This window comes from Echinops telfairi, unplaced genomic scaffold (assembly GCF_000313985.2).
Source record: "Echinops telfairi isolate 266 unplaced genomic scaffold, ASM31398v2 ScPeMD7_7469;HRSCAF=8507_1, whole genome shotgun sequence".
In the NCBI taxonomy this organism is placed as follows: Eukaryota; Metazoa; Chordata; class Mammalia; order Afrosoricida; family Tenrecidae; genus Echinops; species Echinops telfairi.
Window position 1 is genome coordinate 108,779,310 of NW_022111373.1, and position 19,461 is coordinate 108,798,770.

The following is a 19,461-nucleotide window of genomic DNA, read 5'->3' on the forward strand; positions in this document are numbered from 1 at the left end:
TTTTTTTTTTTTTAAGAAGCAGGAGCGAGAAGGCCTCTCCTTTAACCATAATACTCAGACATCTAATGGCCGTTTGTTTTCTTCTCTTTTTCTTTTGTGTGTTTAGGCAAGGAAACAGTTACTGTTCTTCCAGGAGCCTCTTACTTCTCCAGCGATGAATCATTTGCAATGATTAGAGGGTAGGTAATAGCGGGGCCCCTCCTGTTTCACACGGTGGGGAGAGAGCTGCATCGCCCCCCAGAGTGAGTTATCAGTGCTCTGAAATCCAGACTTCAAACTGGTTCATTCTGGTTTCACCTCCTGTTGGGAGTTTTGGTTTCTATCCCAGATTACCGAATCAGCATGTACATTTTACCAAGATCCCCAGGTGATGCCTGTAGATTCACAGGTCACCTTTATGTGTACATAAAATTCTTATTTAGTGTAACTGGGCTGGGAATGGAAATTTCCAGCAGGGGTTGCACCAGAATGAACTTCTGGGAAGCCTTGCGTGAGACACAGCCCATCCGTCACCTGTAACACTGTTATGGGCTTCTTGTTTGGCTGCGACTGTCAGTGAAATCATTCAAATGGAAGGTGGGGAACTGAAATCTGTACTCTGCTGTTACTAGGCAATCCCCCAAATGGAATATTTATGCATGTGTATGTCACCTATATCCACGTGAACATTGCTAACTTTCTTTCTGAGGATCAAACACTGTTTTTCAAGCTGTGCGTTCAGTTCTAGTTAACGGTTGCCTTGAAATTCAGTCCTATCAGGGCTTCCAAGGGATTTATTCCCATTTGCGCCTCTACTAGGAATTTGCCTTTCTAGCCCAGACATACTGAATCAAAATCTACATTATTAAAAGTTCTTGTTACAATGTAGACTCTGGCTAAGTTTATCTAAGCGGAAAGACAGATTCTTAGCAGGGGTTGAACCCAACTGAACCAGCTCTACCGAGGGAACCGTATTCTCTGTATAGACCTCTTTTTAATTTGTTTTTGGCCGCAACGTAGGGTAAAAATTTTAAAGAACCCGAATGGTCATTTTTCAACATAAAAAGAGATGGATAGTAAATCTGAGCTTCGAGTTGACCTATTAGGAATCCAGTTGCGGAGCGAGTGGAAAGCTGCTACACGTGGGAGTGAGAAGGCACCTGGCAGTGTTCATCGATGGTGGCTTTTTAGCCAAGGCCACAGAAGCCTGGGAAGTCTGTGTCACAGCCCCTTTCTCTGTCTCCCTCAGGGGCCATGTCGATTTAACAATGCTGGGCGCAATGCAGGTTTCCAAATATGGGGACCTGGCTAACTGGATGATACCTGTAAGTAGCAACTTTTCTTTCTTACTTTTTGGGGAGTCAGAAGAGTTAGCTTTTTCAGAAAAGAAAATTCCTGTCCCATGGCCACGAGTGCTAGATGATTATTGAGAAAGTGAGCAAATATCTCAATGTTTATTTCTCATGCGACTCAAATTCCAATTGAGCAGTCACAGAAACATACTCACATTTGCCAGCACGGCTCAGTCATGGGACACTCAACAGTAGGCAAGGCTAGACCCGAATCACCACTGTCTTAGAAAAGGAGTCAGAAGGTGAAAGAGATACATTAAGGAAATGGGCTTATTATGCCCTGATGAAAATAGGAAACAAATATTTATCATGTTTGGAAGAACAATTAAGATCATTAATTTTATGTTAACGCTCTTATTATTTGTAGTGATCAAGCTCCTCTTTGGTCATGTGATTGATGCCAAGCATATAGCATCACATTGGCTTCTCTTATGGAATGAAAGACCCGTGGCGATTTTAACAAACATTTAAGGCTTAATCTCTTTCTGTGCTAAATAGCCATACTCTCGAACTTCTAAATTTTACCTGCTTTTGAATAATTGCACCCCTTTCCATCCCACGGTCCCCACCACTGTGCCATTTCAACCCACAACCTCTTTGTGATACTAAAGAGGATTACATGTTCACAGTGGAACGAAATGTGTGCAGAAAACCTCTTAAGAAAAAAAAAAGATGATTTCTCCTTACCTGTTATATGCTTTATTTTATGAGGCACTCTGTTATTTAGCTGGAAGGTAACTTCAAGGGATGATTTCTGTTCAAAGTGTAAACAGTATCTCAGCAGCAACTGGGGATTTCAGAGCCCATGGGCAGCCAAATAAGGGGCAACTTTTGGTCTCTCCCCATCCGGAGGGAAGAAGAGCCATAAAAATGGAGAGACACATGGAAATAATTCGTCCAGTAGACCAGTGGACAAACAAACGTACGTCTTCCCAACCCCGACCAGAAGAATGAGATGATTCCTGGCTGCCACTGTCAACTTAAAAAGCCCTGGATAGAGCGGGAGAAAAAAAGTAGAAGAGAACTCCAAATCATAAAAGAAATGAAGCTAACTGGTTGGATGGAGACTGGAGGTATCCTCAAGACCATGGCCTTCAGGTCTGGACGTGACTCACTAAAGCTAAACTCATCAGCAATTTAAGATCCAAGGGGAAGCATTTACAAAGTTCAGAGGATTAGGAAAGATGGAGGAAGGGAAGCAGGAAATACAGGGAAGATGTGATGGTACTTTGAGGGGATTGCAGTGGATGACTTGAAACAAAATGTATATGAATTGTCGAATGTAAAACTAATGATCTGCTTTGTAAACCTTCACCTAATTCAGTCAGCCAGTCTAGTAGGTCTGGACTTTCAAGTGACCATGTATAGGGTTTCTGAGACCTCTTCTTTCTCCCGAGGTGATTTGAACCGTTAACCTTTTCGTTAGCAGCAACACTTACCTGACAGCGCCACCAAGGCTGTTTTAGGGCGTTATGTAAAGACTGGAAGGACATAAATGCATGAAGTATATAGTGCAGAGCTTGACCCATGTTGTTGTTGCTGTGAGGTGCTGTAGAATCGGTCCTGACTCATAGCTACACTGTGTCCCACAGATCGAAATGCTACCCAGTCCTGCACCATGTTCTCAGCTGTTCTTGGGGTTGAGCCCATCCTTTGCAACCACTGTGCCAGTCCATCTGTTGAGGGCCTGCCTTTTTTCGCTGCCCCTCTACCTTACCAGGCATGACACCCTTCAATCGGGAGTGATCTCTCCTGGCAACACGTCCAAAGTATGAGAGATAAAGTCTCGTCATCCTTGCCTCTAAGGAGCACTCTGGCCAGTCTTCTGCCATGACAGTTTTATTTGTTCTTGTGGCAGTCCATGGCACGTTCAATGTTCATCACCAGCACCATAATTAAAATACATAGATGGTTTTTTGGCCTTTCTTATTTATTGTACGTCCATCTTTCACAGGCATGTGATGCGATTGAAAATACCCTGGCTTGGGTCTTGCCTTTAGGGAACTTGGGCATCTTCACAAAGTCAGTACAAGATTTGTGTAAAGTAGTATTGAACACGCAGAGAGGCTGCAAGCTAGCACAGTGTGCACATAATATATTTGCTGTTTATAGGAAAACACTATTTTACCAGTTTCTGTCAACGTTTTATAAAGCCAGTTAAGAGTTTCTGGGAATCATTTTCCTATATGAGGGGGCTTCAAAAAGTCCAGGGAAAAATGGAATTAAAAGGTAATGGGATTTTCCACGCAAATTTTTTGAAGCCTGCCCACGCCACCACTCCCTTGTAGAGTTTGAAGTATGTTTCCAAAGGAGTGGACTTAGCGGGGGCCTCTCAAATGATCAGGGAACACTATGTCATGTTGATTGGAAAAAAAGTGACACATAAGAAATGTTCTTGTGTCTGGAGGTTGATTGGTGTCAAGTTGTCGTTTCTGATTATAATTCCCTTAATGAGTGTTAATCCTGCCTCTTTGTGTGGGATGGAGGGTGTATGTTTTGATTCTTCGGGATACAGGAGAGTTTTAAAGTTAAGACCATGGGCTGTATTTTGGAGTAGATCTGGTTAGAACTTCAGCTTTACCCCTTACTAATTACATACTGTGGAACAAATGCTTTTGTAAGGATTAAGTGGAAATAGAGTGAAAAGTGAACATTCTAGCACTCCATAAAGATTGGCTGGTATTTTTGTCATTTTTGATCATTAATTGCTTAACATTACAGAGGAAATGTTTACTTTAAAAGTATACTACCATAAATAAGGCTGTATTTCATAGAAACGAGTACAGTTTGCTCATCTTAAGTTCACACTGAATTACCAAAAATTAAACTCTTAGAAAACACCTTTTTTTGCCTTTATTTATATGGATAAGATACAGCTTAGCCTCATTATGTAGTGTCAGTAAGCCATCTATTTCGGTTTTTCCCAAAGATTTATACTGCTTCATAAAATGTAGAAGTCGTTTTATTGCAAGATCTGGGAGTCAAGAAGCTGAAAAGTTCAACTTTATTATATCACTTTTTATTTACTTTTATGTGCTTACTGAGCTTAATGATCTTTCAATGGTTGTGTAAGTCTTGCGTTTCTCTGCATCCTGGCATCCCCATCAATCTTTACCATGTCAGATTATAGTAAACATCAAGCCTCTAAGGCAGACAAATGGTGTGGATGATATTCATCTTATCCGTTATTAGCTTCTTAGTATGCAGCATTGGTCCCATGCACACACAGGTTTAAACATTTTTGTCCTGAGCATCTGAAGAGGGGAAATTTGGCAAAGTGGCAGGTGGGGCCTTTTCGTTCCTTGCTTGTTGAAGTGGTGATAAGCCTCAGGCTAGCTTAGGAAAGGCAGAAAAATGAGCAGTCCATCGAATCTACATTCAAAACGGCTCTGGTGCCTTCATAATGCCTATTTTTGGAAAACAGCTGCCTTAGATTAGGGACTTGTGAAGGGACGCAGATGTGGACGATGTGCTGTGGGAGCCGTTCGTTACGTGCCCACAACAGTAGCATGAGTGACCGAGCAGCTCGAGGCCCACTCCCTTTGGGGGAAGGAGGGGAGGAAGGCATTCTTATGGCAAAGGAGAGTGCGATGTTTCGATGTCTGGTATTTGTTTTTAAATTTTCATTGGTGCATTTAAAAGTAAGTACAAATTAATGTTGCTACATGGCTGTGTTTATAAAATGGGCCTCTTCCTCTAAACATGTACCGTCTGTTCTAAATAAACTAGGTCTCTAGTCTTTCTAGTGAGAGCACCAAAGGTGTTTGCATTAGTGATTTATTCTAGTGGTTGAGTACCCCCGTTGTGGTACCCAAACCTACTAAAGTTTATACACACTCTAAATATAAATATAAAGAGGATGTTGTAAACCTGTAGATAATGTTTTTCACATCCCTCTGTCTTATTCATCTGGCCCTCAGGTTCAGGAAAGTGTAAACCATGAGTGAGTAGAAAGGACAGGTGGATGATGTGAACACAATGGATGATATGAATGGGTGTGGGTCAAATTGTTCAGTGATATGTCAACTCGTTGGTGTGACACCATGGAGCGCCCCCAGGACTCTGACCTGTGTTTAGATGTGGGCCCTGCCATTTATTAATGGTGTTCCAGATCTTTATTCCCCAATATATTCATTTGTAAAATGACTATTTACTTTGTATGGTTGTTTTGAGGATTAAGTTAATTCATTCAATCTACAAATATTTATTAGATATGTATGAAGGGAACGTGGGAGAAAGATGAGGCTGTCTGATCCCATCAAGAGGGACAGTCTTGGGGACCCTAGCGATCACCTACGCTCTGCCTTGTAAAGTCCCCATGAGTTGGGATTGACTCGATGGCAGTGAGTTTTGGTTTGCTATTAAGGCCCATTAAGAGTTTGCTAGTCTAGGCTTTGGGGGTTGCAGCAGTTAAAAAAAAGATCAAGAAATTCCCTGCATCTGTGCAGCTGATACGCAGGCAGGGCCCGGCAAATTGGACTCATGGACCACATCTGGCTCACTGCCTGGCTTTTTAAATAAAGCTTTATTGGAGCACAGCCACATTGAGGTATTGTCTGTGGCTATATCTATGGCTACTTTGGGGTTGCAACAGTAGAGCTGACTCGTTGTGACTGACTGAGACTATATGGCCTGTTGTTATTAATTACATTTTTACCATTTGACCCTTTACAGAAACAAGCTGTCTTCACTCATTGATTTGAAATAGCTTTCTTCTGGAATATGCATTATAACGCTGTACATTTCCCTTGGGCACTGTTTTAGAAGAATCCCAGAAACTAATATGTTACATTTCCATTCTCCTTGGAAGACTTTCGGATCACCTTTATGATTTCTTCTGGAACTCATTGGTTATTTGCGTGTCATTTACTCCCCAAATACATAGTGATTTTCCAGTTATTTTTCTGTGAGTAATGTCTAATTTATTTCTGCTAAGTAGAGAACTACCATGTGTAATGTTGATGCTTTTCAGTTAATGGTTTAGACTATGATCTAGCTTGTCCAGCTAAACTTACCAAGAGTATGTTGTTCTGCGCTTGTTGCAGAGAGCATTTTCAGTGAAAGGTCAAGTAGGTAGATGTTGTTCAAGACTTCTGTATTCTTGCTGCTTGTGCCAGTTACTGAGAGAGTGTGTACTGAAGTCCTCATCAACAGTTGTGTCTGTCTACTCAATTCTATCACTTTTCACCTCAAGCATTTTATAGTGCTGCTATTAGTTGCCTCGGGACCCTGGTAGTATAGTGGGTTACACATCGGGCTGCTAACCGCAAGGTCAGCAAGTTAAACCCACCTTGGGAGAAAGATGAAGCTTTCCGCTTCCATGAAGATTTACAGCCTCAGATACCCAAAGAAGCAGTTCTACTCTGTCCTAAAGGGTAACTATGAGTCAGAATTTACTCAGTGGCAGTGGATTTGGTTTCGGTATTAGTTGCAAGCATACATATTTAACACTATGTTCTTTTATTGAATTGACTATAATTGACTCAACCCCTCTACATCCCTGGAAATGTTACTTATTCTAAAATCTGTTTTAATATTAATATATTCACTTCTAGATTAGAATTTTCATGCTTTGCCTTCTCCCATTAATTCACCTTTTGTCCTATCTGTGGCTCTCTATTTAAGTGGATTCTTGTGAACAGCAAATCTCATATTTTTCATTCAATCGTCTAATCTGCCATTTAATTGGAGGTTTGGATCCTTCACATTTTATATAATTATTATCAGCAAGGTTGGGTTTAAATCAACAAATCTATAATATTTTTTTTAGTTAACCTATCTGTCCTTTGTTACTATTATTTTTCATTGTTTTCTTGGGAGCTCTTCCAGATATTATAACAACCGATAATTCAATTAGATCAAGCATCATTGTACAATTGCTGCCACCATCATTTTCAAAACATTTTCTTTATTCTTGAACTCTTTGATAAAGCCCCCTTTTGTCCTCTCCCTCTCCCACTCAATGCTCTAGGAGCCCTTGTTATTATATTATATATTATTATTTTCATATCTCACACCAGCCAATGTAACCGTTCACCTACATTTCTGTTATCTATACCCCTCAAGCGGGGTTAGACAGTCATTGCTGTCTGCTCTCCCTTCCCCTCCCTCTCTTCTCATACCCTCAAGGAATCACTACTCCCACTACTCTTTCTGAAGGGTTTATCTACCTTGGATTTCATGCATTGCACAATCATAATTATACAAATGAACATACGCAGGTCTAACAGTACTAATGTAAAACTCAGACCATAACAGTAAGGGGAGGAACTATTAAAGAACTAGAGGATACTTATGTGTTTCATCAGTGCTGTACTGCACCTTGGATATGTCATCCTTTCCTTGTGACCCTTCTGTGAGGGACTGCCCAGTTTTGGATCTCCATTTCATCTACCCTCCTCCATATCAATTTAATTGTTTGTTTTTCAAGTTTTGATACCTATCGCCATCCGTCAACACCTCATGATCACACAGGCCGGTGTGCCATTCCCTTCTTTTCCTCCCTTATTTTGGTTGATTCTATTTTATCTACATTATTGACTGCCTTTGCTTTATGTTTTTCGGTGGCAGTTCTAGAGAATGGAATGTACATCTTCCTCAAGCAGTCTTGCCCTGCTTTAAACAAACACAACCTTAGAACTATACGACAGTGCACTTCTATTCCCTGCCCGCATCCTGTTTGCTGTTGCTAGCCATACCGTTTACTTCTGCAGGAACCCCAGGGCCCTTTATTGCTTTTGCTCTGCACAATATTTTAAAGAGATTTTTTAAAGGAGGAAAAAAAATGCCACGTGTAGTCTGTATCATAGTTACTCTTTTCTGCACTCTCCCCATGCATAGGCCTCCAGTACTGTCTGATACTCTTTTCTTCCTGACTCAGTCAAAACACAGTATCCTCTGACAGTTCTGGTCTCACAGACGTTGCTAAGATTGATCCTTTCGCAAGTTGCTTTTAAGCTTGCTTGGTGTCGTTGAGGACAGTATTTCTTTCGGTGTAATTTGGCCCACAATTAAGGTGCTCAGGAGCCCCAGTGATGCAGTGGTTACATATCCGTCAGCGGTTTGAAACGTCCAGCTGCTCCGTGGGAGAAAGACAGGGCTGTCTATCCCTTAAAGAGTGACAGCCTCAAACTCACAGGCACTCTGCCCTCTACGGTGGCTATACGTTGGCATCAATTCGAAGGCAGTGCGTTTGGATTTGGAATCAGGTGCTCAGGCCCTGGTGGCGCTGTGGGTTAGGTGTTGGGATGCTAACAGCAAGGCCGGTGCTAACCCCAGCCCCTCCTCGGGAGGGGAGAAGGATGTGCCTGTCTGCTCTCATAACGATTTCCAGTCCCAGAAGCCTTATGTAGGATCGCTGTGGGTCAGAATCAATGTGAGGGCAGTGGGCATTGAGGTGTCATGCTCGGAGGACTCTACCGGATGCCCAGGTGTTACATGAGGTCTTTCCTCTCTTGCTAATAAGAACAGAAAGTGTTGAAAGACTTGTGTGAATCCTGGGCACTGCTGGGTAAGCATTGGACTGCCAACCTCAAGGTCCTTCCGTTCAAACCCACAGATGCGCTGCAGAAGAAAGATGAGGCTGCCTGCTCCCGTAAAGATTCACAGCCTCTGAACTCCAGGGAGTCGGAACACTGAGAGCCCCTGAAGCCCTGGGAGTTGGAATAGACTCCATGACTGCGGGGTTGAATGCTTCCCAGTGTTTCTTCTGGTATACATACGCGTGTGTACACCAGGACTTCAGTCTGGTTTTCTATCCCTACTGGAGGTAGACCTGCACCACGGCCTACATGGTAACAAGATCCTCCTACGGGTCACTGGGAGATCTTTGCAAGTGTAGGTTCTGATTCAGTCTGTCTGGGCTAAAAATGTAAATTCTCAGCAGGAGGCCCAGCTAGAATGAACTGGCATATAGCCCCGCTGCTCACATCAGTACTCTGCTAGGCCTGAGCTCTATCTTTGTGCAGTAACTCCCACCCCAGTCATCTGAATGCTGGGATTCTGCTTTCCTGGTTGGTCTCTGCTCCTTGCAAGTCTGCTGAATGTCACTTCGTTTCCTTCCTGCGCTGCAGCCTGCAGACTCTCTCTAGTCAGTTTACAAGAATCGTCAGGGGTTTCCGCTCCTCATCTTCCCTGCCCGCAGAGATCACAGTCCCGTACTTCCTGTTGGCTAATGCTAGAAAACTATTTTTCCCACATGTGCTTCATACTATTAGGAACACTTTGAATTTGTGTCTTTGTATTTTCCTGGATTGCTTTCTCAGTACAAATTCATAACGGCAGAACACTTGGTCAGATTTTTAGGGCTCCTGCTGTCAGTCAGCCCTGACTCATAGCAACTTGGTTTCAACACAAGGACACTCTCTGGCCCTGCCCCGTGCTCACCATCCTTTGTCACGTTTGAGCCCAGTGGTGCAGCAACTGTGGCAATCCATTCCCTCCAGGGTCTTCCTCTCTTTCTCGGACCCTGTACTCCGCAAGCATGATGTCCTTGTGCAGGAGCTCTTTCCTGACAATCTGCCAACGTCCGTGAGAACAAACCCCCCACCCTTGTATTTCCTCCTAGACAGACTTCTTTGTTCTTATAGCAGGCCATTGTACTCCCAGTATCCGATGCCAATGGCATAATTGGGATCTACCCATTCTTCTCCAGTCGGTGTTATGCTATGAGGTTATTGAAAATACCCGGGTCAGGCACCCCTTAGTCCTCAAAGTAACACTTTGCCCTTAAACAATTTAAGTAAATCATGTGCAGCTGATTTCCCCAGTGCACTATGCTATTTGAATTCTTTACTGTAGCTTCTAGGCACATTTACTATGGTTCAAGTAAAATGGAATCCCGGTGTGCTTCAGTCGCTTCTCCACTTACCATATTGTTTCTTGGTCCTTTTTCTCTCTCTTTTGAGTTGTCATGCATACTGAAGTCCATCGTTTTTTATCTTCATGCCCTCTTTGCTGTCAGCCAGCAAGGGCTGTGTCATCTGTGTGTCGCAGGCTCTTAGTGGGCCTTTCCACAGCCCCGATGCCACGTTCAGCAGAGAGCTCACATTCTCAATTACTTGCTCAGGATTCACATCGACAGAGGATGGTGATAGGATACAATCCCGATGCACACCTTTCCTGACTTTAAAATCATGCAGTGTTTCTTGTTCTGTTGTAATCGCTGCCTCTTGGTCCAGTCTAGTCTTCACCAAGGTCACGGTTTTGCGTTTCTGGAAATCCTACACTCGGGGGCTGTTTAAAACGCCAAGTAGCTGCTTACTCTCCCTTGCCTCTCTTTATTTCCCTCTCTATTCTGGAGACCCCCCTTTTGGATTCTAATAATTATCTTTTATCAAACAGTGTTCCAGGGATGTTATCTTTGGTCATTTTAAAAGACACCAGGGTCCCTTCTGCCAAGGGTGCCTTTTAAAAAAACACCAGCTCCCCTCAGGAGAAAAGTGCGGCTTCTACTCACATAAAGATTTCCAGCCTCAGAGACCTCAGGGAACGATTCTGTGCCCTATAGGGTTGCTGTGAATCAGAATCGCCTCAATGGCCTGGGTTTAAACATTTATTTTTATTAATGATAACTATTCTCTGTGCGAGTGAATATATATTCATGTTTTTCTTTCTTTTTGCATACAGTTGCTGGTGTTAGGTGCCATCGGGTCAGTCCAGTTCATAGCTCTTCTGCGTGCAGCAGAATGCAACACCACGCAGACCCGCCCCTCCGTACAAGTGTTCGTATGTTGGAGCCCATCATTGCCCATCATGGCAGCCACTGCGTCGTCAGTGCAGCTCATCGAGGGCCTTCCTCCTGTTCATTACCCGTCCACTTTAGCAAGCATGCTGCCCTTTGCCCGTCACTTGTCCAGGGTCAAGGTTCTCCTGATAACATGCTCAAAGTATGTGAGACAAAGTCTTGCCATCCTTGCCTCTAGGGATCACGCTGGCTGTACTTCTTCTAAGGTAGTTGTGCTTGTCCTTGTGATAGTCCATGGTGCGTCAGACGTCTTCACCAAAGCCGGGCTCGAAGGCATCACCTTTCCTCCGCCTTCCAGCCCCAACACCCAGCTTTCACAAGCATTTGAGGGGATTGCAGGTACCAAGGTGTGGGCCAGGCGTACCTTAGTCCGCAAAATAAAATCCTTGCTTTTCAGCACGCAGAGATCCTGTGCAGCAGACTTACCTAGTGGAATTCACCTTTTGACCTCGTGACTGCTGCTTTCCATGAGTATTGATTGTGGATCCAAGCAAGATCAAATCCTTGACAATTTCAATCTGTCTGTTTATCATGATGTTACTTATATGTTGGCTCAGTTGTGAGGATTTTGGTTTCCTTTAAAATGAATTGTAATTCCTACTGAAGGCCGCAATCCTTGATTTTCTTCAACGTGTTTCAAGTCCCCTTCACTTTCAGCAAGCAAGGTTGTGTCATCTGCACATCTCAGGTTGTTACAAAGTTGTCCTGCAGTCCTGACACCACATTCTTCTTCATTTAATCCAGCATTTCTGATTATACAGATTGAGTAATTATGGTAAGAGGATACTCTGACGCAGTGTTCTCTCGTAGCCACGCAAGTGCCATTTGATCCATGTGTGGGTTCTGCGTGAGCACAATGAAATGTTCTAGAATTCCTACTCTTCTCAAGGTTATCTATAGTTTGTTGTGACCCACCCAGTGGAATTGCTTTTCATAGTCAATGAAACACAAATAAACCACCTTTCTGGTATTTTCTCCTTTCAACCAAGATTCATTTGACGCCAACCAAGATTCATTTGTTCCCCATCCTCTTCTGAATCCAGTCTGACTTTGGACTGCTTCTGGTTTGTACTGCTGCAACCATTGTTGAATTATCTTCAACAAAATTTTACTTGCATGTGCTATCAATGATATTGTTCTATAATTTGAGCATTCTGTTGACTCACTACCAGTTGGGTATAAATATGGATCTCTTACAGTTGGGCAAGTAGCTGTCTTCCAAATTTCCTAGCATAGATGATTGAGTGTTTCTCTAGTACTTCTTCAGCTTGTTGACACACTTCAATTGGTTTTCCATTAGTTCGTGGAGGCTTGTTTTTGGCTAATGCTTTCAGCATGGATTTCGTCCTTCAGTACCTTGGGTTCTTGCTCATTGAACCTCTTAAATTGGTTGAATGTCACCTAGGTTTTTTTTGGTATAGTGACTCTGTGTATTATTTCCATCTTCTTTTGGTATTTCCTGTATCATTCAATATTTTGCCCATAGAAGCTTTCAGTCTTTCAACTTGAGACTTGGATTTTTTCTATAGTTCTTTCAGTTTAAGATATGTTGAACATATGTACAAATGTGCTCGGCACAATGGATGGATGGATGGATTGTGATAAGAGCTGTATGAGCCCCTAATAAAATGATTTTTTAAAAAAAAGATACGTTGAGCATGTTTTTCCTTTTTGACTTCCTCACTCTAGGTTGTTGCACATGTCATTATAATATTTGACTTTGTCTTCTTGACCTACTCTTTGGAATTCTCTGCTTAGCTTTTTGCCTTCATCGTTCTTTCTATGTGCCTTTGCTGCTCTGTGACTCAGGTGCAGTTTCGGAGTCTCTTCTGACAGCCTCTTTGGTACACTCTTTCCCCTCTTTTTAACGACCTTTTCGCTTTCTTCATGTATGATATTCTGGATGTCATCTCACAGCTCATCAGGTTTTTCGTCTTTAGTATTTAATTCTTCAAATCTTCCCTTGAGATATTCTTGAAACTTGGGTGGGATATCCTCAAGGTCATATGTTGTCTCTCTGGAACTTGTTTTCATTTGATTCAGCTTCAGGCCGAGTTTACATAGGAGCAATTGGTGATCTTTTCCATAATTGGCCCTGGCCTGGTTTTAGTAGCTAATTTATAGTTTGTCCATCATCTTTTCTCATAAGTGTAGACAATCTTATTTTGGTGTATTTCATCTGGAGGAGAAGTCCACGGGTATTGTTTCCATTTGTGTGGTTGAAAAAAAAGTGTTGTAGAAGAAGTCAGGGTCTTGCAAAATTCTATCATGTGATATCTCTAGCCTTGTTTCTGTCACCAAGACCATCTTTTCCAACTACTGCCCCTTCCACTTTGTTTCTAAATTTTCCATTTTAATCACCAATAATTATCCATGTGCTTTGGCTGCACGATTGACCAATTTCAGACTGAAGATGTTGGTAGATGTCTTTAATTTCTACATTCTTAGATTAGTGATTGATGCATATGTTTGCATACTAGTTTTATTGATTGGATTTCCTTTAAGGCTGATGGGTATAATCCTATCATAGACAGCATTATACTTCAGATGTGGTGGAGTGGGGGCTGGAATTTAAACCAATGAATATAAGGTGATTCCTCTTGATTGTGTCATTCCCTACATAGTAAACCATGGCTTTTTGACTTAAAATGGCCAATAGCAATCCATTTCAGATCACTCAGTGTCGATCTTTATTTAACTTTCCATTTAACTTTCTTTTAAACATTTAACTTTTAAAGCCTTCCTAGATTCACACTTGTACATTCCAAGTCTCAATTATTGGTATTTGCAGCTCTTTATTCCCCACCAGCAGACGAAGCTCCCAAAGACTTCACTCTCACAGGCTTGACTCCATTGGCATCATTATGGTTGACAGCTCCTTTCAGTCAGATTTTGAATGCCTTCCATCCTGTGGGGCTCATCTTCTGGCACGCTCTCTAGCATTGTACTGCTTCTATTTATTAGGTTTCAGTCACTGGCAATGCTTCAGTTCTATCCACGGGGTTTTCAGGGGCCAATTCCTCTAAAGCAGACAGTCTGTTCCTTCCTTGTAGTCTGGTCATTCTGCTGAAGCGTGTTCCCTTTGAGTGACCCAGCCGGCATCAGCAACACCAGTGACATAACTGCCAGGACCACACCAGCCGCCACAGGATGGCAAACTGAGAGATCGGTGGTATAAGGAAGTTAATAGATTACCAAAGGCCAGAAACAGTGCACCTTGTCTCAGTCTGTTCTTAGGTCTTCGTCTGGAAGCCCCACGGAAGCCTGTGCACTTGCTGGGACTTGAAACACCAGCGACTTAGCTTCCCGCATCACAGCGGCACACACGCCACCACAGCACGACAGACTGACAGACACGTGGGGGCTTCCATCTACCCTGTTGGGCAAATTCTCCACCTGACTTGAAAGAAGACACATCCTTTTATCTCCTCTGGTGCCCTTATCCTTATTCAGTTAGGGAAGCTGTTTCCTTGCGCCTCATGATACTGCCAGGCCACGTGACATTTTAGTCCATTCTGTGGTAAACTGTCTGTGAGTCACTTTGTTTCACAAGCTCAGTCGTGATTGAAGATGAATGTGCCTAGTGCTGCTTACCTGTAACCCCACAAGCTGCCCTCTGGTTCTCGGCTCCATGAAAAAACATTTTTTAATCATTTTATTGGGGGCTCCGATAATTCTTATCACAATTCATCCATCCATCCATTGTGTCAAGCACATTTGTACCTTTGTTGCCGTCATCATTCTCAAAACATTTGCTTTCTACTTGAGCCCTTGGTATCAGCTCCTCATTTCCCCCCTCCCTCCCCTCTCCCCACTTCCATTATGAACCCTTGAAAATTTGTAAATTATTATTTTGTCATATCTTACACTGTTCGACGTCTCCCTTCACCTACTTTTCTGTTGTCCATCCCCTGGGGAGGAGGTTATATGTAGATCCTTGTAATCGGTTCCCCCTTTCCCCTCCACCTTCCCTCCAGCCTCCAGGTATCGCCACTCTCACCACTGGTCCTGAAGGAGTCATCTGTCCTGGATTCCCTGTGTTTCCAGTTCCTATCTGTGCCAGTGTACATTCTCTGGTCTAGCCAGATTATGTAAGGTAGAATTGGGATCATGATAGTAGGGGGAGGAAGCATTTAAGAAGTAGATGAAAGTTGTATGTTTCATCATTGCTACTTTGCAACCTGACTGGCTCATCTCCTCCCCCCAACCCATCAATAAGGGGTGTCTAGTTGCCTACTGATGGGCTTTGGGTCTCCACTCTGCACTCACCCTCATTTACAATGATATGATTTTTTGTTCTTTGATGCTTGATACCTGATCCCTTTGACAACTCGTGGTCACACAGGCTTGTGTGCTTCTTCCATGTGTGCTTTGTTGCTTCTGAGCTAGATGGCTGCTTGTTTATTTTCAAGCCTTTAAGACCTCAGACACTATATCTTTTAAAAGCCGGTACCATCTGCTTTCTTCACATTTGCTTACGCATCCATGTATTCAGTGATCATATCGGGTCCATGAAAATTTTGAAGTGGACCCTCGTATAGGGTGTGTGTGTGTGTGTTGTGGGAGAAGTGTCTTTGGAGACTCCCTTCTGGGCTCCTCCTGATGGGTGATGACTGAGTCTTCCCCCAGCAGCCCCTGACTTTTCAGAGGCCGACTTGACTTGTTAATGGATCTCTCTCTCACTTGAAGCATCCTGTTGAGAAAATATTAAACCATTTCCAGGCTGTTTCTTTTCCCCCTGGCCCTTATTTCTTTCCCACCTGGCCTTAATCCGGGACGTACTCTAGCATTTCTAGCTCCATGTTCGGTGGTAGCATAGTTCACCACAACAGCCACTTCTGCCTTCTCAGGTCCTTCACGCCTCAGATGCGGACACTGCCATTCAGGCTCTGAGGGTCGCCAGCTGAGTGAGGAACTGGCATGCATGTCCTTACCTGTCTCCATGGTTGGGTAAGAGGCTTAGCATCTCAGCACATGTTTCTTCAACTACATCCTTTAGGCAAGCTATTCCCACTTCTCTTTTGTCTTTTGAGGATTCCAAGAGTCTTAGAAATTTTTGTTTTGGTTTTGACATTTATCAATTCTGCTTCTGGATATCTGTCTCAGCTCGTGGTATCTGGGAGTTCTCATATTAGAAGGTCAGTCGAGATGAGAAGGAACCCCTTTCTCCAGCCAGTTAACTACTACTTTGACTTGTGGGCCTTTTTTCTCTTGCAGTCATCAGTTCTGTCCATCAGCTAAACTTGTGTACACAGATGGCATCTTCCCTCCTGGTTTCTGTACATCAGGATGTCCCTTCCAGCCGCTTCTGCTGCTCAGCTGACTCAGAGGAGCGGAAAACAGAAAAACCTGCCCGTTCAAATACAAACGACCCTGTTTCCCTGAAAATAAGACAGTGTCATATTAATTTTTGTTCCCAAAGATGCGCTAGGTTTTATTTTCAGGGGATATCTTATTTTTCCATAAAGAAGAATATAGTACACATTTATTGTTGAACAACAAAAAAGGAAATTTATTACTTGTATACGGTACAGTAGTAGTTGTCATCACAAACCAGCGTAACCAGACAAACTGTGAATCCTACAGTATCAAGAATTTCTTGGTACTACCATTATTTCCATGTATAACAATCTATGGTACATTTACTCATAATCTGTGGTACATCTACTCGCACTTCCTGTCTGCTCCGGCTGCGCTGTGGCCAACAGTGAGGTGTGCGGCCCAGAGTCCAGAGTTATGGTAGCTTCGGTGGGCCTTATTGTCAGGGAGGCCTTATGTTCGGGGAGGTCTTATTTTCGGGAGGATGCTTTATATTTCAGCGAGAGGCAAAACTAGAAGTAGGTCTTATTTTGGGGGGATGTCTTACTTTTTGGGAAACACGGTACATGGACCCATTGGGGCAGTGGGTTGTTTTCTTCAAAGTAAATATCTTACCCACATTTATGGAAAGACCTTTTACTTCCTGTGCCAATTAGAGATACACTTACTCCCCGTAGAGTTTACATGAGGGGGGAAAAAGATTCCCTCTTGTATTGCAGAAGGAGTCCTGTTGATGTAACGGTTACCCGCTGGGCTGCTAACTCAAGGTCAGCAGTTTGAAACCACCAGCGAAAGATAAGGCCTTCCATGCAAAGTTCCAGTCTTTGGACATGCACAGGGGCAGTGCTCCCCTGTCCCACAAGATTGCCGTGAGTCAGAATCAATACGACGACAGAGTTGTATTGCGATTTACAACCCGGCATGCATGCTTTAAAGAGGCCATTTAAAGATAGTATTAGGAGCCTATGTTGAGTATCACTGTTGTTTACTTGGATACTTTGGTTTTCCTGAAAACATCACGATGAAAACTGATCCTCAGTTTTATGATTTATAGCCAATATATTTTCAGGCATACATGTATATTTATAGACTGTAACACATTTGAACTACTCTTCTTAAACGGAAAAATTCCTTTTACTTCAAAGCTCCTGTAATGATTAAAAGCCAGGCTTAAGGTTTTTAAAGCCATGCCTAAATTCTAAATCTTTCAATGATTTAATAACATTTAGTGCCTGTCAGGCCAGACTTTTTATAGTATTTGTATATTATTGTTATGACCCTCCTATTATTATAAGGAAAATAAAGGCCAAGCGTGTTAACTCTTCGGGTTCCCATATGTAAAAAGTAAGGAGACGGATTTAAATCAGTCTTCTTTGCTGTAAAGCCCGTGTGTTTTTCATTCTGCCACAATGTTCTTTTGGGATGTTTAACTAGAAACTTTCATGGAGTCCTTGGGGGGTGTACAGGTTCATGCACTTGGTTGCTAACCTTCAGAAGAAAGACCTGGCTGTTTGTTTCTGGAAAACCAGCTGAAAACTGCAGCACAATTCTGTTCTGATGAACAGGGGTCGCGTGAGTTGGGTTCGGCTCTGCGGCAACCGGTTTTTCATGAGAGAAGCAGCGTGGTCTGCAAAGTAAACATCTTCCCCGCATTTATGGAAAACATAAAAATATGATCCTTTTATCGTATGGGGGGGAGATCTATTTTACTTCAAAGAATAATCATCTATGCCATGTGCATGATGCTAGGTCAAGGTGGACTTTAACAAAGGCACTGGATCGACCATTGGCATTTTTTCCCCCTTCTGCATCACATTCTGAAAGTCACCATTCCTCCTCACAAAGTTCAGTCCAGCCTTATATGTGAAATATTTTATTCATTTGATTCCCTCATTCAGTTTTTTTTATAATTGGCCAATTGAAGAGTCCTGTGGAAGAGTTCTGGTCCTCAGGACTGATCTGACCTTTGGTGTGTTTTAGCTGTCCACGATCTGCTCTACATATATACCTATGGCTATTAAAAGTAAATGTTCAATACCTGAGTAGTAAACAATGAAAGGAAGCTATAGACATACGAAATAATCGCTGAGATCTCTTTGCAGTGTGACGCCTGGTAGCACAGTGGCTGAAACGGTCACCCAGGAGAAAGATGTCGCAGTCTGCTTCAGGGCAGCACTTTGGGGCAATCCTACTTTGTCCTCTGCGGACACTGGGAGTGGGAATCAAATGGCAGCATTGGGTGTTGTCACGTCTTTTGGATTCCTTTGCCGAGAGTTGGGAGTTGGGTCACCTTTGGGTTGAACGTTATCCTTTATCTCTTTCTCGCTTGTTCTCTCTCTCTCTTGTTCATTCTAGAGAAAATGAGCGAGGAATGAGTTTGATATTTGCAATAAAGTTAATCCCTTTGGCTAATGATGCATTTGTCTGACTACAGCGGCCCCTTCTTATTAAACAGCCCACTTAAAAGGAGGGGAAGAAACATTAAAAATGATGAATGATGCCTCCGAGAAACTCATTAATAGTAATGTAATAAATAACGGTGCTGCCGGTGCAACTTAGCAGGGAGTAAAACCAGAAGGCTGATGACATTGAGACCCTGCAGCTGCAGGTTAATGAATCTTGATGACTACATTTTATTAAATGACTGTGTTTAGTGTATCCAGTTTGTGAAATCTTTCTCGAGTCATAGTTTAGAAATAATTGTGTTTTTTAACGTTTTGTTGTGAATTGGGTGAAAATTTATAGAGCAAATGATCAGTTTTACATTCAACAATTCACCTTTTCCTGCGTCTCATTCATTGCAATCCTCCATGTTACCTAAGGTAGCACACTTCCTCCCTGCACTACCTATTGCCGTTCCTCCTCCTTTTCCAACTCTTCTGGACTTAGTTGTTACGTAAATGTCTTTTAAAAAAAATCGTTTTATTAGGTGCCCATATAGCTCTTAACACAATCCATACATACATCAATTGTGTCAAGCACACCTGTACACATGTTGCCATCATCATTCTCAAAACACCTGCTTTCTACTTGAACCCTTGGAATCAGCTCCTCATTTTTCCCCTC

The 19,461-nt window shown here is 42.7% G+C and overlaps 1 protein-coding gene across 1 annotated transcript in view; it reads left to right on the forward strand.

The window, feature by feature from the left end:
* OXCT1 (3-oxoacid CoA-transferase 1) overlaps positions 1-19,461 on the forward strand; it is a 183,767-nt gene that overhangs the window by 103,707 nt on the left and 60,599 nt on the right. Inside the window, exons 13-14 of the mRNA XM_045285159.1 lie at positions 107-179; positions 1,229-1,304. Coding sequence (XP_045141094.1) covers positions 107-179; positions 1,229-1,304 — 149 coding nt within the window. The remainder of the gene's footprint in view (positions 1-106; positions 180-1,228; positions 1,305-19,461) is intronic.